At 39.7% G+C, this 20,175-nt stretch overlaps 1 protein-coding gene across 15 annotated transcripts in view; it reads left to right on the top strand.

The window, feature by feature from the left end:
* The window catches only part of LOC18426787 (coiled-coil protein), a 126,372-nt gene that overhangs the window by 3,871 nt on the left and 102,326 nt on the right, over positions 1 to 20,175 (top strand). For all 15 annotated transcript variants that reach the window (XR_016059943.1, XR_016059947.1, XR_016059945.1 and 12 more), the window contains exons 2-4: positions 5,744 to 5,911; positions 14,953 to 15,027; positions 15,268 to 15,346. Coding sequence is in view for 4 of the 15 variants with exons in the window: in XM_088872834.1 (XP_088728960.1) it covers positions 5,744 to 5,911; positions 14,953 to 15,027; positions 15,268 to 15,346 (322 nt within the window). In the remaining 11 variants the exon portion in view is untranslated. The remainder of the gene's footprint in view (positions 1 to 5,743; positions 5,912 to 14,952; positions 15,028 to 15,267; positions 15,347 to 20,175) is intronic.

The following is a 20,175-nucleotide window of genomic DNA, read 5'->3' as shown; positions in this document are numbered from 1 at the left end:
TCAGACAAGACTAGGGGATATGTTGCAAGTAGGAAGGAAGCCAATGATGCCTCCTATCTTGAAAGGAAAAGTGCTATCCTTTGCATTGAGATAGTTATTCATATATGATTTGATGACTATTTGTAGTTCATAACAAAAAAATAGGATAGACTAAATTGTAGTTCATATGTACAGGATGGAGGCTTTGTAGTGCCTTTCATACAGGGAGGACTTTGTGGAGGCCATGCTGCTCTGTGTTAATATGGGTCATATGAAAATAAAGAAATCAAATTATTTTTGACGGTAGGTATTGGCTATGACATGAGGTCTTGGGTGGTTCTACTAGAGAAGATTTAAGGTGCTGGAGTGAGAATTTGGGCAAGTGCTTGAACTTTGGCTCTCCCATCAACTAGTAGAGCTGAGTGTTATACAACAAATTGAAATGGGTATTCTGGGCCCCTCTGGATTGGGAGCATGTTATGGGATGGGGAGAGAGGTTAGATCCCTGATCAAGATCCGGCTCGCGGGATCAAGAGATGCACAAAGATTTGTGGGATAAGGATTGAGATCTGTACATCGTGAGTTTAAGGGATCATGATCCCAACATGAAGGGAGTGCAATTCAAATTTGTTTCTGATTGAATGACAAAGCATAGGGGATCGAGGTCCATCCAGCTAGAAGTTGATGCTTCCCAAGAGCACTTAACTAGGACACTCGAACTCTGGAACAAAAGTTCGTTGAACAATATGATTAATATTTTTTTGAGTTGAAAATAAAAGTATTATTAAATACAAAGACTCCTGTTTTTGAAATATTTTTTTAAATTTTTGTTATCATTAGAGTGTGTTTCATAAGTAAGAAGTGAAACTGAAAACACAAAATGAGGATTCAAATTTCAGTCCCTAGGCAGGAAAGAAGCTCTAGAGTTTAATGGAAATCGGTGTCCTTGTTTTCCCTCATGTGGGTCCTTCCATTTAAAGAAATTGGGCATGCAACTGGTCAAACATTCTCTCGATTCCGAGGAAGAAAATAGGGTGGGAAAGGCAAAGGGAGTATCGGTCTGCAATGATCTTTGTAATGGTGGATATGGTCAACGTGAGGGCATTAGAAAGAAAGATTAATTATATAAAGCTTATTGTCCTTCCAGTAATTGAAATAAAAATGATTTTGGGTAGGACATAACAAAGCTTTAGCTTTGCAGTTGCTCTCCTTTATCTACGGTTCTACGGTTCCACAACATAATATGATAGCCACTTGTATGTTATAGTGTTTATTTCGTGACTTACAAGTTTAAAATTCAAACTTAAGCTTCAAACCCTGCTTGCCATTGTGGGCATTGTGATTGTTTCTTAACTGGTCGATCATCATCATCATCATTGAAGCCTTTTCTCAACTAATTAGGGTTGGCTACACAAATTCTGGTCCGCCATTTTGCTTTATCAAGTGCCATACCTTCAGTGGGGCCATAAGTCCCCATATCTTTTTTCACTACTTCCAACCATGTCATTTTCGGTCTACCCCTTGCCCTATTTGAACATTCTACTTGAACTAACTCGTACCTTCTAACAAGTGCTGTATTGGGCCCACTCTACACATGGCTAGCACACCTAAGTCTACTTTCTATCATTTTATTGCCTATTGATGCCACACTTAAACTCTTTGGATGTATTCATTTTTAATTTTATGCCTTCTTATCTTTCTACTTATTCATCTCAATATCCTCATTTCAGCTATACTCATTTTATGGGTATGTTGTTTTTTGACTGCCCAACATTCTGCCCCATAAAGTAAAGCTGGTCTCACAGCTATCCTATAGAACTTGCCCTTCAACTTCATGAGTATATGGTGATCACATAAAACTCCGGTCGCACATCTCCACATCGCCCACCCAGCTCTAATTCTATATGCGACATGTTCCTCAATATTGCTATTTTCCTGGATTATTGACCCAAGATATCGAAAGTGCCCTCTTTTTGGTATTTCTTAGCCATCAATCTTAACTACTTCCTCGTCTCTACTCCAATTATTACTAAATTTGCATTCCTATACTATGCCTTAGTCTGGTTAAGTTTAAAACCTTTAGATTCTAGAGCATCTCTCCAAACTTCTAACTTTGTGCTGATGTCGTTTTAGGTCTCATCAATCAATGTAGGTGTCTAGATGAGTCTTCCATAACTATGACAAAGAGTTATGGGCTCAATGCTGACCCTTGATGTAGACCTATTGTTACTGGAAACTCACTCGTCTCTCCACTAGTTGTTCATACATTAGTTGGCACTCACAAATCTCTCACCAAGTCGATGTAGTGTCTTGAGATACATTTCTTTTCTAACAGCCATCAAATCAAATCTCTAGGTACTCTATGATAAGCTTTCTCTGGTTCAATAAAGACCATGTCAAGGTCTTTTCCTTTGCCCAAAAGATCTCTAAGCCAATTCAAATTTTAGAATTTTTAGAGAAATATGATCTTTATGGTTATGTAAAAGATACTCATTCCACCTTGGTGGAGGTTCGATTGCACTTAATCATTGATCCATGATTTGGATGAGAGGTATCTGGACCCATTAACTAGGGATCTAGATCTTCAATTCAAAAAATTCAAAAATCATCTGGAATCGAGATCCCGTGTCCCAGAGCATAGGATCGAGCTTTTAGAGCTAGAGCGAGTGCTTTTGAGCGATCCCAGTAACTATGGTTGGGAGTATAATTAGAGATTTGGTCGTAAACATATGCATCGTGTATGCATGTTCGGTGGGGTTGGTGATGCAATAAGAGGAGAAGCAATACCACTAGCGAATGGCTTGCGAATCTTAGTTTTGTTCTTCTTTGGCACACATGTGGTGGGAGATTCTTTTAATGTATTCAAGAAAGTGAGGTCCCATGAAGAGCAGTGGAGTAGTTAGAGTAGATCATTGCCTATGGTAGCAGGAGGTATATCATCTGACCACATTTAGGGCCTGTTTGGGTCCTCATGATTTATTTTTGGAAAAATTCATTCCCTGGAACGAGTTGTCTATGATATCTGAGGCTAAAAATGCTAGAGAAAACTCAAACAAATAATCTTCTTGTGAATGCTGTTTTTTCCACATTATTTGGAAATAAATCTTCAACTTTTAGGTGGGAAGAAAACTTCCCTTGAAGTAAATCTTCTCCATCCCTAAACGAAGAAGGCCGAAACCCTATCCTCAGCAAACCTAAGAATTTCCTTCTTTCTTCCTCCCTCTGTTCCATCTCTCTTTCACCCTCCATTTTTTCTGACTAAAGCTTGGTTACCCACTTCCGACTTCCCCCTAATTGGTATCTCTCTATGTAAGGGGGCCCTAGTCTCTCTCTCTCCTTCCCTCTTTCACCACTATATGGGAGTGTATTCTCTCTCTCACTCTGTATCTCTTTGTAATAGTCTCTCTTGTAAAGAGTTTCGATGCTTTTGTTGCCTACTTACAGAGAGTGGTAATCTTATTCTCTCTCTCAAAAGGGGTTTTGACACATTTGTTGCGTACTTACAGAGTGTGGTAATTTCTCTCTATTAGAGGTTCTGGTATCACTTGGATTGTGCTCGCTATTGATGGTTTCATAGCTATTTGGACCGGCTTCCTACATTCTTCCATCAAGGTTTTGCAGCAATCCACATCCTATGCTAATTTCCCCCATTACAACTTCTGCCCCTGCTCTCTGCACTTCTATCCATTACAGCTCTCCATTTGAGAGAGATAGAGCCCATTTAAGAGGGAGGAATTGAGATTGGACCTATTCTAAAGCTCCTCTCTCTCTCCTCTCCCCCTCCTCTCCTCTCGCTTTCCCTGCTCCTCCCTCTTCTCCTAACATCCCCACTCTCTCACTTCACTTTCTGACACCCCAAACCTTACTCCCCTCTTATCTCCAAGCCCACCTCATGTCTCTCTATCCCTCTCTCCCTCCATGGAACCCGCTTCTCCATCCTCACTCGAGAACCACAAACTCCAATTCTCCCATGCCCACCTCTGTTACTCAACGATCATCATCATCATCGTCAGTACCTCTGTCACTCAACCCACAAACCCAATATCTCCTTCCTCTTTCTCTATACCCACAAACCTAGTTTCTTCCTCCTCTCCCTCTCAACCCAAAAAAACTTATTCCTCCTTTCTCTATCTACTGACAATCCTTAGAAGCCCCTCTCTCTTGATCCCTATTTCCCCCTTCTCAACTTCTCTCTTTTGATGCAAATTCTCTATTTCCGTTATTGGTTCTAACCACGATTTGGTTTTTTTCATTTCAAGGTGATCAATACAGCAAATAGAGGGCTGGCTCTGTTTCATTGTGCTCTTCTCAATCACTTCCTTGTAGTTGGTTTATCACTGGACACAAAACTCTACATTTTTTCGCTCTCTAGCCTGTTCTGTAATTTTGTATATCTTCTCTGGAAATAAATTTGCTGGTTGAGCCAAATAGTGAAAACATATTTCCAAGATTTCATTGAGATGCTCACTGAACAAGGTATATTCAAATCAAGGATTTGAATCTTCCAACAGTATCAAGATTTAAATCATCTCCATGAAATTTTTCTTGGGGAGTGAAATGGACCCTTGGGGTGAAGCAAATGAGAAGCCAATTGATTAGTAAAAATGGGGCGGAGCTGTAGAGTCTTTTTGTTTGAGAGATGGACCCACCTGATGGAGAGATGGCAATTAGTAATGCTTTTTATTTTCAATTTTTGCCTGTTTCTCTTTTCGCTGCTTTCTATTAGTTGTATGTGTTGGTTGTTGGAAATAAAAGAATTAAGCTTTATTGTATTTAATGGGCAGAACTGTCTTTTATCTTTGTTTAGGACTTATTTGTCTCATTTCTCTAAGTAAAGGCAGTATTGTCTAGAGATTGTAATTAGGTCATAACATAATATAAGTAAGAGGAAAGAGGTGACATGAGGATAACACATTCATACTCCATGTGAAGTCTAAAGATCAAGTTGCAGGTATCTTCACTAAAGTTGTTGAATTGGACATATTACATGATATCACAAGCAAGCTGGGCATGATTGATATCTATGCACCAGCTTGAGAAGGAGTGCTGGAAATAAAATAATTAAGCTTTATTGTATTTGATGGGCAATTTGTCTTATTTCTCTAAGTAAGGGCACTTTTGTCTCGACATTGTAATTAGGTTACAACATAATATAAATAAGAGGGGTGGAGGTTACATGAGGATAACATGCCACTCTTTTTTTTCTCTCTATCTCTCACACATCTCGCTCTCTCTCCTCTTCGTTTTCTCTTTTTCTCACTAGATCCTATCTAATTGTTCTCCTCTTCTTTACACTCTTTTGATTACTCAAGACAACTTTGGTGTTTGTCTGTGACTATTTTTGGATGCAATTCAATATATACATTTCCTGAGTTTCAATAAGAAGTTACGTATAATTTTTTATTTTCAACTATTGTAGATGTTTACATGTTAGCTTTACTTTTGGTTATGTCTGAATTTTACATGCCCAAGGAAACCTCAGTTAATTCATCAAAGCTTCTTTTCCTAATATAATCACAATGTCATTTGTCATTCACACTAGACATTGGCAAGGTAGTTGCATGAATACTTACTAAATGGTGATCCAAATGCGGGTGTGTTTTGACTTAGTTTATGAATGGATTTGTTATTGGATTGTTACAGAAATAGAGAATCCAGACATGCTGTCCCATGCATGCTTTTCATTTGTGAAGCAGTTGTGTTAATTTTCGATAAATAATAATCATGTGGTTTTTTAGTTTTACTTTTTGAAATTGCCATGCAGGTCCCAGTTCGGGCAGTACAAGCTGCTGCTATTGCACGAGCTCTTGCCATCCTTCCTCCTCATCAACGGCTTACTCTTCCATCGAACTCTGAAGATTTAGTTTTTATTTATGGAATCAAGCCACATGGTCAAACAACTGAAAGTTTAGAGGAAGAATTTTATGAGGAGGTTTTTGTCAATTTTATGTAATTTACTTGATATTTGTTTATTAGAATGTCTGCTATGTTGTAGGTGGTTATCTATATTCTCATTGTTTTGAACTCACATCCTCCCAATTCACAACATTTCTTTTACTGTTTTATGGTTTTGGTTGTCTTTTGTTGTTTTCAGAATTTTAGTTGTTCGTGTGCTACATACCACTAGAAAAGAGTTTCATGTCACACACATGGGATTGGTGTAGGGCAAAAAATATTCTGCATGATAGAATTCATTAAATTTCAGATGGAGTCTCTTTCCTAGTCAACTTTAAACCCAGAAAGATTAGAGCTTTGACTTGTAAAATGGCATACTAGTACCTACAAAAAGTAAAATAATGCTTCAGTTCATATTTGGATCATCTAGTGTTTTTAGTTCCTTGCTTATGTATGCTTTGCCAATTTACTCACAAGTTAAAACATTAGAAATGGGAGAGTGAAGTCCTTCATTTATGTTCTCCCTTTATAATTTTAGGCAGATTACCTTGGTTTGTATGGGGGATTACCTCCTAGGTTTCAACTTTGAACCCTTGCCCTTACTCGTGTAGAGCAGGTGTTGCACCACCAGACTGGAGGCCTTGGGGCAAGTCTACAGGAAGCTTTTTTGGCATGCAAAAAGAGGCATTTTCACAGTTTCTAGCTTGTATCAAGCTAGTCTAGCTTGTATCAAGCTTAATAACAAAACCTTTTTCTTTATGGCTTTCAGTTTTTTGGCATGGTGACTTTTTTGCAGGTCTGGGGTTGACAAAATCTAGCTCCCCCATCTCAGATCTCCTTCTAAGAATGTCTGCTATATCTACTTAAAAGTTCGAAACTTGTGACCAAAAACCTTAGGAACACCAAGATCTACATAACAGAAATGGCACTATCATTAGTGTAGTGGTTGTTCACTAGATTTTTATTTTTGTTTTTTGGGGATAAATTTGGTATTTGGTGTTTCTCGGGTTCTTCTGAAATGGTTTTTTGACTTTCAATAAATTTAGCCATTGAAGGTCTCAATCCATAGCGATGTTGTCTTTGGGTGTTCCTAATTCTTGTGTTACAATGGCACATTCCATTGGAGGTACACAGAATATTTCCATGATGCTGGGACCTCCCAACATAGGTGGCAATTAATTTGGTTGCTCCGGGGAAAGGATCTCGATATTTAATTTTGGTATCTTGATCCCCATTGTTAAGGATCTTGAGTCCTACTATTTGGGATCTTGATCCCAACTTTAAAGACCAAGAGAACAACCAAATTGATGATTTTCTTAATTTATAGCCAGCTAGCAACACAACCATATGTTTAATAATTTGGATAGCTTGCTGGCTTTAAATGAAGAGATTCCTACTATAAAGAGTATCTATAATCCTGGACTATACATACTCTTTAAGGTTGATCAAGGTTCCAAAAGGTCAAGATCATGATCCCCTAAAGGTTGGAATCTCGATCCCTAACATTTGAGAGTCTATTCTCTATATACATTGTGTGGACGGCGCTCCCAACTATAGGGATCTTCCAGCATTTGACAATCCCCCGCTTTGGATCCCAATTGTGCTCCCAGCCCCAATCCTGATCCCAACAACTATTATTTGAACTAAAGAGTTGGACAATAAAGGTGTTGTCGACCAATGAGGCATAGTGTTCCCCACCTTCAACCCACTCTTACTTGCTAAAAAATATCTTGAACTATCATCCTCTTGGTTACCTCACAATCAGAGATTGCATTTGTATTCTACCTCTTTCCTCTTTTCCTTTTTCCCTGACACTACTCTCCTCTATTTTCCCCATCACCAGTTGCCCAACTGCTCTATCACTTCTCTCTCTTGCTCTGTCCTGGTAGCCCGCTCATACACCCCCCCCTGGAAACCCAGCTCTTTCCTTATAAGCGAATTTTTCCTCACTTTTTGGCTATCCATGTCTTTTTTTTCCCACAATCCTCCTCCAAACTGTCCTTTTTACCTTTTTCTTCCCTCTCCCTCCCACTTTAGCTCACGGTTTCTCATTTTTGCAGCTCCTTTTGACCTAAACTCTCTCTCCGTTCTCTTCTTCTTACTACCCTCTAGCAATTCCTCTTCTCTCTCACTATAACTTTCTGCTCTTGTTTTTGGCCCTGCTTTCCCGTCTTAAGTCTGGTCACTTTATTTTGGTTGTACATTCTGAGCACGAGGTCTGTGGGATGCCAACACCCACATCTTGTGGGTTTTTGAAGCATATTCTATACATATAAAGTTATATCCTCAAAGAAAAAAAAAAAAATTCAACAAAAAATGAACACAAGGACAATGTGAAAACTCTGGTATTCTAATCAGAAAAACTTCCAAGTTTGGAGGATTTCTGTATCCTTTTTGTAACTAGGTATCAAAAGAGTCCTGTTGGTTAGGACCTTTGCCATACAGGCCATGTGATTCCTTATGAAACTGCTTTGTTATCTGCACCAAGAAGTCATTTAGAAGTAGCTACTGGCATTCTTTGGATGTTTGAAAACGTGAATAACTTTTAACCTTCCAAGCTGCCAGAAAAATAAGCTTTTAACCAAACTAAATTGCAGAGAACCATTTGAGGTCTTGGTTTACACTTGAAATCTAAGGTCCTGGTTTTTCTTGACTGCCCCTGAACTTCTCAAGTTTGACCCCCCTCCATCATGGGTAATTTATTTATTTTAAAAATTCATCACGGGTCTACAAAGAGTATACGTTTTTCTAATTTTGTATCTATTCTTGTAAGACATTAATCATTCAACTTGCTTCCCATAGAATGTGTTTGTTTCATTACTTTAAAGCCTCATTGTATGTCCAAATGAACCATGATTTGCTACTGTTTTTGGTTATGGGGTTTGAATTGGCATCTTAGAATGCCATTTTAACCTCCATTTAGGTCTGCATTCACCCATAAATGCCGCTATGAGTTGGATGAAAACTGAAAATACCAGTTTTCATCCAACGCACAAATGACCTCTACAGGTGGGAGCATTGACCACATGATCACCAAAATGATGTGGGCACGGAATCTTTGGGTAAACGCTTGAAATTGTTGCTGGCACCCACATCAAGCATAAGATGGAACTTTATTCTCTTGAAACCATTGAAGCCATTCCGCTATGAAGTTTCTTAGAGATTCTCAAATCACCCAAACTTGTTTTAAAGAGTCCCTTGACATGGCAATTAAATCAAAATTTAATCCTCTATCCTTTCCACTCCCCAAGCAACGTAAATTTGGAAACTGTACAAGCATGTCATGGAGAGCGTCACCAATGGGGGTAATTAAGTCATGCAGTTTGTCTTCAACTCCTAGACCAGATGCATTGCGGTGCCATGTTAGAAATCAAAGGACAACTGCCTTTGTTGATGGTTTCGTTGCAGATCTTTCAAGGCTTGAAGGACCATTCAACGTTATTTTGTTTTATGAAATATGCTGTTGAAGCTTGCCTTTAAGGGGAACTCTACTGAATTCTGGTTCTATTTCTTCCAAGAACTCCCGCAATATGCAATGCTCAGTGGGGAACATCCTTTCAGGTTGGAGGTTGAGACAATTCATATACCCACTGTCGCCCTATCAGTTTCTTAGATTATGCTTTCTTCAATCTTCGTCTTAAGCTTGGTGATGAGTGTATGAGCATGGTGAAGGCCAACCCAATAGGTAATCTAGTTGGATGTGCTGAACTGATCATAAGGGGATGTTTGGTAACTGGAAGTTGTATTGGACCACTTCCACACCTGCCAATTGGAAATACTACAGTACAATTACATTTTGGGACTTCCGCCTTCCAAAGACTAGGATATTCACCTCTACACATGGAAGCAGACAATTTGGAAGACATGGCTCCTTTCATTCGTGCATGTTAGCTGCAGCACATGTTTCTCCCAACGACCAGCCCCTCCTGGCCCTAAGCTCTCTCTACTCTCACTGACCTAATCTCTCTCTGCTTCCATCACTACTCTCTTTTTCTGCCTGCCCTCACCCTCTCACCACCTATCTCTGTGCTCTCTCTCTCCATCTTGCTCTTACCAACTCTCTCTACTCTCTTCACCCTAACCTCGCGACTCTCACCAGCACCTCTCTCTGCTCTGTCCACCTTGACCTTAACTTCTACCCTCTCTCTATGCACATTTTGTATCCCTTGTTTTGATACTGTCAATGGGTATACCCAGGCCACAATATAACCTCGCACCATTTTGGAAGCAGCGATTTGTTTTTTTAATTGGGGTCTTTATGCAGGACAAAATTATTCCAATTTTTAATTTTTGTTTAATTTCAAGATTTATTTTAAAGTTTTTTTCTAGGGATTCTAGGGTTTTTTTAATATTTTTATTTTTCATTTACTGTTCACAGGTGTTGTTCATGTTACTCAATGAACGAAAATTTGGCCACCTAGGCAGCCTGGCTGAGAAACTGCCTGGGCTATGGGGTTTGGGCGGGGATGTTTAAGGTGGGGCCTAGGCAGTCAAGGCGGGCGCCTAGGCGGTCTGGGTGCCCACCTAGTGGCATCCCTTAAAGAAATAAATAAAAAAAAGATGGATTCTCTCTCTCGTTCTCTCTATCTTTGTCTCTTTGGTCCATGTGCTGTCCCTACATATGAGAAGAAGAAGAAGGGCTCCAAGTGTTCGATGCGCTGCCTCTCTCTCTCTCTCATACACACGCACACATACACATACAAAGATACACATGGACCCATATTCTCCCTCTTTACATGTAAGAAGGAGAAAAAGAAGAAGATGGCTCCAAGTGTTCAATGCGAGGTCCCTCTCTCTCACAGACTCTGTCTCTCTCTCTCGGCATATCCTCCAAGTGTTCAAGACCTCTTTCTCTCAAATACCGATCCAAACAAAAAAAAGAAGATCTTTGACAATTTCATGCAAGATCCACGCACACACATACGTGCGCATGCACACACACCCACTAAACACATACACACACTTTCACAAAACATACACACAAAACAACATATGGCCCCCACCCCAACTCCTTTCCTTAGGGCTGCCGTTATGTCTGGGTGCCCGCCTAGGCGGCGGCCTCCGCCTTTTCAAACATTGATGTTACTGTTCATGAGTATTGCTCATGTGTAACTCTTTACAAGGGTATTTATGAAATTTAGTATTGTTTAGGGTTATTTTAGAGTCTTAAATATTTTTTTTGGAAGCTGTTAAGTGTCTCAAAGGGGTAGGTTGCAAACATCGATATTACTTTATACTAACACGATATCTGAGATTGGAACAGTTATGAACTTTCATGAATGTCCTGACCTCCAATGAATCAATTCTCTGTTTAGGAAACCATGCCGTGAAATATATATGTAGGTTTTTGTTTTTTTTAAAAATCTAAACTGCTTGTTTTGTTGAACCTATTGTGGATGAGCTATGATTTGAAAATCTCCTTCATTGAACAAATATCACCCTCTCATCGATGGAAACTTCAATGAACAATTTAAACCGGCTTATTTCCAGATCTGCACGTTTCCAAATTTCTAGGTTCAATTGAATAAGTCTCTAGAATCCTTTAGAATTCCAAATGGGATACTAAACACAGTATTTTCCAGTTCTAGGTATCAACATTTCCAGTTTCCAGATTCTAGAAATTCCAGCTCCAGGGGAATTCTTGCTTCTGGTTTGGAAGAGAGCAAGCTAACTCTCCTGCAAGTCCCTACCCCTCATATAACTCGGCTTTAGGTTGCATAGTCTTGTGTGCAATTTTCAGACAGGCCCTCATGTAGTTCTGATATTTCCATCTGGGCTATAAGGTATTTCACAATTGTATTTTACCCTTGAAAGCTATACACAGGTGTATTTGTAATTGTTAAGTGTGTTATTTGACATGGAAAATAATTTTTGTTAAATGTTGACCATACTTTCATTAATCTGAATTTGAGCATGCTCGTATACTTAGAAAATATCCAACACTGGAGCTGCTGAAGTGAATTTCAGTGGGAGTATTTAGGCAATCGAGGCTCTGCTGGTGCTGGAGGAGTATTCTGGAAAAGCATGGTTGACATAATTGCCTCATACTTCGTATTCAAATGAAGCTGAAGATAGAGTGCTTCTTTGAAGTATTGGATATTAATAGCTGTCAAGGTATGAGAGGCTTGAAGTGGGAGAATGGTTGAGGGTTAGCAATCCCCCCCAGAATGTCGCATTTGGCAATCCTAAAACCGGAGCCTCTTGCGGAGCTTGCTCCCCTCCAGTCAGGGACCTTGATCCCTGACCAAGAGGGATCTCAATCCCTATTGAAGGAGAATTGTCATCCCCATTGAAATTTAGGGTGTGTCCTAGTTTGAAGGGATATCGAACCTAGGGGAAGTTTCAAAAGTTTTTGAATTTTGGAGCTGACAGCTCTGATTTCATGCTGATCTTTTGCTTTCTAACAATTTTCCGAGCCGACTCAAAGTCACTCAAGTCGGATTGGACCCATATGTGTCCCTGGCCTCAAATGGTCCCAAACTGGGGAATCACCTGAGTTGTCCCGAACTGGGTGTTTCATTATAGTGAATTGCCCCTTTCACTATAAGGACTCAAGTGATTCTTGAGAAGGTTTTTATCGTGGTTCTAATATCTCATTTTCTCAAATTTTAATTGGAGTTTCAAGCTATAGGTTCTTAGGTGTACGATTTGTGTCATAGGGTTCGTGGATATATCTATTATCAAATAATTTGTCTCTAACTAAGTTGGAAATAAGTGGGAACTTAGCAAGATATTGCAGCCAATGGAATATGAAAAATACTAAAGTATGCAATTCACAATTTCGGAGATGTGTTTCATATGTAGGATATATCAAAGCTTGTCGGAATTTTTCTTTTAATTGGGCCTAATTATTTTTGGAATTTCTACATTTATTATCAAAATTTTTGAATGGGATAAGAATATCTATGAAATGCAAAATGATGGTCTCCATGGATGTTGTGGAATTTTTTCTTTTATATTTAATGCGAGATTGTTTTTGGTTCCCACCCAAAGTCGTTCTTAAAAATTCATTAGGCACTGTTTTGGGCTTCTATGGGAACCATACTTGTTAGTAACATTAGAAAATCCTACTATTGATGAAAGATTTCATATTTTTTTTAATATTTGAAATAGAGAACAGCTTTAGAAGGTTAATTTTGGAAGTGGGCTGTGCATGGAATGTCCAAATGAACTCTCTCATCCCACTGATTCCCACCTCTTCTGCATGTAGTGAAACTCAACATTGATGTTAGTTTGTAGGGTTGCCCACGGATGACAGGTATTGGGGGAATTGCAAGAAATCACGAGGAAGCGTTTTTTATTTATTCAGGTCTGGCATGTCATCACGATGCAATTGAAGCAGAGTCACACATGCTATTAACGAATTTATGAAACATGAAACCTGGCAGGACCTCTGTTTTGGTCAAGGGCACGATTGCATGGTCTTATACCAGTTTCATGTGCCTGGGAGATTTAACCACATTTTTGAGGAGATTTTCGACAAAGTTTCATTGGTGATAATGATCTTCAAGCATGTGTGGGGACAGTCCAATGAGCTTGCAGATTCCTTAGCTAAAGTGGGAGCTAATTGATCAGCATTAGTGATCAGTAGGATCGATTAACTCCTTCCTAGTGTTTTGGAAATCTTCTTGGCCAAAGTACTCAGCCCTTGGCCAAGGTGAGTACCCGGCGAAGTCCGAGTGGACTTGGTCGAGTTACATACAACCCCGTAAAATGTAGAATTTTTTTTTTAAGTGTCGAGAACTTCTGAAAAATAGTAAAAATAAGAAAAAGTTAAAAGAGTTAAGATAGAAATCATTAGATGACTAAGGAAGATGAAAAGAATTTATAAAAGATCCACTATTGAAAAATTTGATTTATACCTTGAATACTTCGGAAAATTTTTTAAAAAATGGAAAATATAAACTTTTCCAAATCATCTTAAAAACTATCAAAATTATCTTAAAACAAACATTTCTAACCGATATATTGGTGATTTCTATTTTTTTATGTTTTTAACTTTTTTTTTTAATATTTTTTGGACTCAGCTGAGGCTCATAACGCTGTCCCCTCGTCCCCCTCTTTTTCCTTTTGGTGCAAATCAAATTCAAAGATATAAAGGAAAAACAGATGCTCATTGTTCCACGTGCATTGTTGTACAGGTTCACTTTTCTATATGATCCATGAAACGAAGTTGACAGTTGAACAGAAAATTTTGGAAGTGGGCCCTAGAATACATTTTCATTGGATAGGTCTGAACCATATTTGGGCATCCCTTTAGAAGTTCTGAAAAGAGGAAGGTTTTGAGGGAGAAAACTTAGATATGTTTTTCAAACTTATAGGAAGTGATTTTTCAACATCTATATGTTTTTCCCTTTTTCTTTCGTTTTCTGTTTTGGTTTATATTCTGTGATAGAAGTCCATTATTATGTTAAATTGGTATTCTTTGTTAACCTGTATTTTACTTTGAACATTATGTGGAGTTGTAACATTCATGGAAAGGGGGAGGCACAAGCTATCTCAGGTCCATTGGATGCTTGTGACTCCATGGAGATACTGATAAGTGATAACCATTCTCAATGGTGTTGGTGCGTGCTGCATGATGAACTCCATTGTTAGCTATATATTCGATACTGAGATGGTTACAACAGAGGTAACTAGTTTGGGCCAACTGGCACCAAAAAGTTTGTTCAAAGGTCAGCCAGATAAAAAATATGCCAGAAAGTGATTTTTTATTTCAACATTTTATACATCAAGAAAACAAAATAGGCCCAAATGACATATGATAGCTGGTCTGGAGTGTATCATGGGGCAGCTCACTCAATCAGCCTCTGAGAGTGATGCAAAAGAGGTCCACTCTCCTCTTTATAGTCTGTAAACTATTAAGTGTATGTTGCACCTCAAATTCATGTTCCATAATATTTTTTTGCAGGCCTTATTATGCCATTATGTTGTTTTTTACGTTTTCCTGCTTTTGATTATTTTGCGTCTGTTGTTGGTTAATAGTTGCAGGGAAATTGAATGTTAATGTTTAGAAGTCTCTGTTATACGATTATCCTCAACTTGGTTTAACAATTGTGGTTACTTGCATGTGTGCAGGATTTTGATCCAGTTAGGCATGTCCTTCAACATATTCCATTGGAAGAAAATGGTCTAAGCTACTTTGAGACGAAGGTATTTTCTGCTTTATGTTCGATAAGTTGAATCCTTGTGGGCTTGCATTTTCTTATCTCTGTGTGACTTATCAATGGGTATTTTCTGATTCTCATGTTTCAGTTTTCCTTTATAAAACAGCAAATCAGATCATTAGATCAATCTCCTGCAATTCTTCACTTTGAAATCTACATTATATGGAACATTTGCTTGATGCCTAATTAATTATGATAAATAGGGCCCCACTTACTTTCTTGTCAGGCCACTTTGAGATTAGCACAACTCGATGGCATAGCAGAGAGATTGTCTCGCCATGTTATGGAGCACCATGAAGAAATGGGTATGTTTATATTACTATCATCTGTTTGTAATATAGTATGTCTTATCGTACATTACATTCAATTTTGTGAATGCTGCTAAAATGTAGTGGTATTTAGTTGTGGAAAACATGTGTTAGGATTCTTAATTATTGATTTTTGGTATCCTATTATTTCTTGCTGCTTATGCCAAAAGGAGATAGCCTAAAGATACTCAGTAGATACTTTGTAAAAGGCATTAATGATAAAAGATGCATACGAAACATTCCAACTTCATGCCTCTGACATTCTATTAATTGTTTTAATTATTAATTTTATGCCTGTTATGTTTTTCCTTTATATAACGGCAAACTATTAACACTTGCAATGGGAACTTGAAATATTAGCTGTGAATAGGGAAGCTTTTCCTTTGGAACCAAACTCTGCATATCTGGAATAAAATAATTTGCAAGCTCATTTACATGTAATTGCCTTCCGCGTGGATTTGGCAAAATCTGCTAAGAGGAATTCCACCAAGTGACTGTTCTCACTGATCATTGCCAAGTTTATGGATACAGGAGTTCAGGCCGGAGAACTGCTCTTGATCAAAGTTATTTCTCAAAATCAGAGCGGTTTTGTCAAAAATTGACAGCTCCTTGATGGAGCTAGTGTTGCTCATGAAGCCTTACGTTACAGGCACCAAATGAAGCCTGGTCTCATTTTGAATCCAGATTAGGGAAAGGCCTCCGACCATTTCGGTTGGTTTATCCTGGACCAAGTCCTCTTCAAATTAGGATTCGAACAGATTTGGAGGAAATGCATCTATGGTTGGATGTCTTCCACCTCTTTTCAGTTCTTGTCATTGGTGCCCCGAAAGGACTACTCTCCCATTCTAGAGGTTTATGTCAAGGGGACCCTCTATCCTCCAAGGGAACTACATTTTCCCTATTGGTCGGAAGGGGAAGCTTCCACACTATCGGAAACAGGAATTCCACCCGGGTGGGAAAAAGAATTCCAAAATGGTTGGCAAGGGGCAGAGAATTATGGGAAGGAAGAGGAAGTGAATCCAATGAATTGAGAGTAGGGGCCAACTCAGAGGTCTTCCTTGTGTACGGGTGGGTGTGAGATCAATCTCAGTCTCTCTCTGGCATTTCTCCCCGAGGTAGCATATCTTAGCGGGGAACCATAGGCATAACGAGTAGGAAGTATGTGCCCCCACCCCAAGTAGGGCTTGGAGGGAGCATTAGCTTGCCTACTGAACTGAGATAAGCGAGCATATCATCTTTTTGTCCATGCATCCACCAGCTTTCCAATCTCAGTTGGTCACGGAGAAAGGGTACTCCAATTCAAGTAGATGCCGCCAGCAAGTCTTTCATTTATGCACCGTGGCTAAAATCTTTGGTAGGTCCTTCTCTAGGCTGCACCAAAGAGGACTCTCAGGTTTCAGGTGGACCTTCAAGGTTTGGAAATGAAATCTTTCATCTCCAATATGTAGACGATATTTTGGTATCTGCATTGCCATAACCAAACAAGCTTACAACTACAGTTATTCGTCAGATGTTTTGAACTAGCTTTTCGCATTAAAATCAACATGGCCAAATCAAAACTGATAGGAATTGAATTCTCCAATTATCGCTTTTCCTTCATTGCAAGTGGATTGGGCTGTGGCACAGACCAACACCAATTGAAGTACCTCAGCCTACCACTCTGCTCAGGTAATCCCATAAAGGCACTTTGGGACCCCATAGTCAAAAAAATTAAGAGGTTGGCTTCTTGGAAAGGCAGGTATCTCTCTCTTGGAGGCAGGGTAACTCTCATCGAAGCTATCCTCTCAAATATCCCAATTTGTTAAATGTCTCTTTTCAAGATTCCTGCTAGCGTCATCAAATCTCTTGGAAGCCTTACGAAAAAATTTCGTTGGTTTGGGGTAATAATATTTGATAGTGTATGAAACCAAATCTATGGTACTAGTCTTGAAACTCACACTTAATCTTGACAATACAACTTCAATTTTACTTGGAAATACAAGACTTATGGCACTTTTAACCTCAATTACAGCCACATAAAACCAAATTCTAACCACTCAAAAACCTTCAATACACTCTAGGCAGTGAGGATACAACTCATTTTGGGTCCCTTGTCAAAAAGAAAATCAAACTATGCAAGGGTGATCAAGTACACAACACTTAAAAAAGTAGTGCTCTTGAAATTTAAGCACTATATAAAAGTACATGTTTGAATCATAGTTGTGGGGATCTTATTCGAGGGGTGGCGTTCCCCTCTTGGAATCTCGATCTGGCGATCCGGGAGCTAGAACCTGGGCAGTACGTGCTTCCTCCCATAAGGGGATCTCGCTCCGCACCTATTGGGATCGAGGTTCCTAATCTAAAGGGATCTTGATCCTTGACTACAAGGGATCTTGATCCCTATCGATGGGGGACCATGACTCCTCAAAAGATGGGTCGCCTTCCGAATATGACAGGTCAATTTTAAGGGCTTGTATGCATGTGCTCGTTACCACTGATGGTAACGAGGTTCATATTCCATGAGAAGTCTTTTAGTAATACTAATGTTGACGAGTTTGTAGTCCATGTATTCATTTCAATTATGTAGCATTGCCCATGAAAAATCTTATAGTAATACTAGCTGACTATGAAAATTAATTTAAATCAACTTTATCAATGTACTTTATTAAGTACTACGTATATGCTACTAAGCATACACTCAATGAACTCATTTCAAACATGTAGCATAGTTCATGAGATATCTTATAGCAATAATATCAACATTAATTTAATTTCACTAAATCAATATACTTTAATATAAAGAATACTAAGGATATAGAATTTTAATTATTAAGATTTCATACATTAATTTTTTTAAACAAAATGTCATATATCTTTTTTTAGTTCCTACACAATTGACAATTTCGTTTGTTTTATATTATTTAAAAGTGTTTAAAAGTAATGGAATTTTTTGTTTATTCATTTATTCTCATAATTTTCATGATCAAAATTTGGTTTATAGCACACAATTTCTATTCCATTTATGTCTTTCATCTCTTAAAAAATTAATTTAATATTATTTCAAGCATTTATTTTTTTTTTAAAAAGGTTGACTATATTGATAAAAAAAAGAATATACATTTGTAACTAATCCTAAAGACGGCAGTCCCACATTTTGGGTGCACAAAAAACAAAAGTAGAGATAGAAAGAGAGAAGAAAGAAAAGAGAAAATCGAGACCTCTACTTTTGTTCCCCCTCCCAAAAGCCTATTGCCCTCTCGGGTCCTCCCTTGCTTCTTCTGCTCTCCTTACCTTTCCTTTCGCTTATCCTCATCTCCCGAGGAGACAGAGTCTACTCGCTCTAAACTGTCTGCTGCGTTAATAGTGTCTTTTATTCCTCGTCGTGACGACTTCAGAGGAATCGAGAGATGGGCAAGTAGATCTATGAAGGATCTGAATCTATCCTATAGACGCCTTTCCAATGGCGGTTACCTGTTCTCCTTTTCGTCCCCTGCCGGAGCTCAGCTTGCTCTACAGGAAGCATCCAACCTTACTTTCGAAGGAGCACACGCTTCTCTTTGGGGGTCACCAGTTGAAGGCTCCTTCTGCAAACAAAGGGTTTGGTTCACCATTAATCACATTCCCCTTCATGCGTGGACACCTGAGATTTTTCGGAGGATTGGGGAAGCTTGTGGTTCATTGGTCTCCATTCATTGGATCTCTACGGAAACCTTACAGTTGAGATCCATTCGACTTCTCTTGAAAGTTCTCGATACGAGCTGCATCCCTCAATCGATCTGGCTTGAAGTCGATAATCTGTACTACCGCGTCTCTATTTCGTGGTCTTCAGCCTCGCCTCCCTCCTCAAAATTCTTTTAACATGCCGACCTTGTTATCCCACCGGTTTCCATACCTGAGCAGGCTTGGACCGTGGTGTCTAAGAAGAAATGACACCGGCAGTGCTCCCGTAGACGACCCCCTGCTTCGGCCCAATTCAAACCAGTCAGCCCTCAACCCTCCAGCAAGAATCCCTCCGTCTGGCGTCCTTGGGCTCCACGCTCCTCCCTTTCTTTTTTAACCCCGGGTCCACCGTGTGACCTGAGCCCTGGTGATATCGTTAGGACAGGTTCACCCACAGCTACCTCCTCACCTTTGTCTCGTCGACCCTGTAAAGAAGTTCTCGAGGACACCTCTCCACCTCCTCTACCTTCCGGCCTTGCTGACAAACCTGGGTCGTCGCACTTTTTATCCTCGCTCGCCTCTCCCACTGACTTATGTCCCTTCCCTCTCTCATCATTACCTCCCTACCCCCCCTCGTCTTCCCCGTCTACGTGTCCCCTTGAGCCCCTCGTCGTACCCTACCCTTCTTTTGACAAGCTCGATGGCCCTCGTCCCATGTTAAAGACGCCTCCTCCCTCCTCCTGGCACGTTTCCCCTTTGTCGCCCTCGCTGTCCTCTCCTACTCTGTTGCAGGAACACCTATCCCTGACGATGCCGGCGGTAATTGTACAAGCGCCGCTTGGCCCTACCTTTGCGCCTCCTTCTCTAGCTCTCACTGCTCTTGCTCTGACCCTCCCGGTTCCCCAACAGTTGGCCTGCAGCTCTCCACCCACCCCAGCCGTTCCCCTTCCCTCCTTTGGAGCCTCAGAGCATCCCTAGTTCGCCCGCGCGGCTGCACCTCCTCCCTTGAGGGTGGCTCCCCCCTCACTCCCTCCCTCCCCCCCCTTCGCCCCCCTTTTTCTTGAACACCTTGCCTCACCTTGTTACCCCCTCTATAACTCTTTCCTGTTCCTCATCTTCCTCTTCCTCTTCTGGACCCCATCCTCATGTACTCCTACCCCCCCTACCCTGTGTTCCAAACCTCTTTA

Source organism: Amborella trichopoda, chromosome 7 (assembly GCF_054954075.1).
Source record: "Amborella trichopoda isolate Santa Cruz 75 chromosome 7, AtrichopodaSantaCruz75HAP2 v2.0, whole genome shotgun sequence".
In the NCBI taxonomy this organism is placed as follows: Eukaryota; Viridiplantae; Streptophyta; class Magnoliopsida; order Amborellales; family Amborellaceae; genus Amborella; species Amborella trichopoda.
This window is presented reverse-complemented; position numbering and strand designations above follow the sequence as displayed.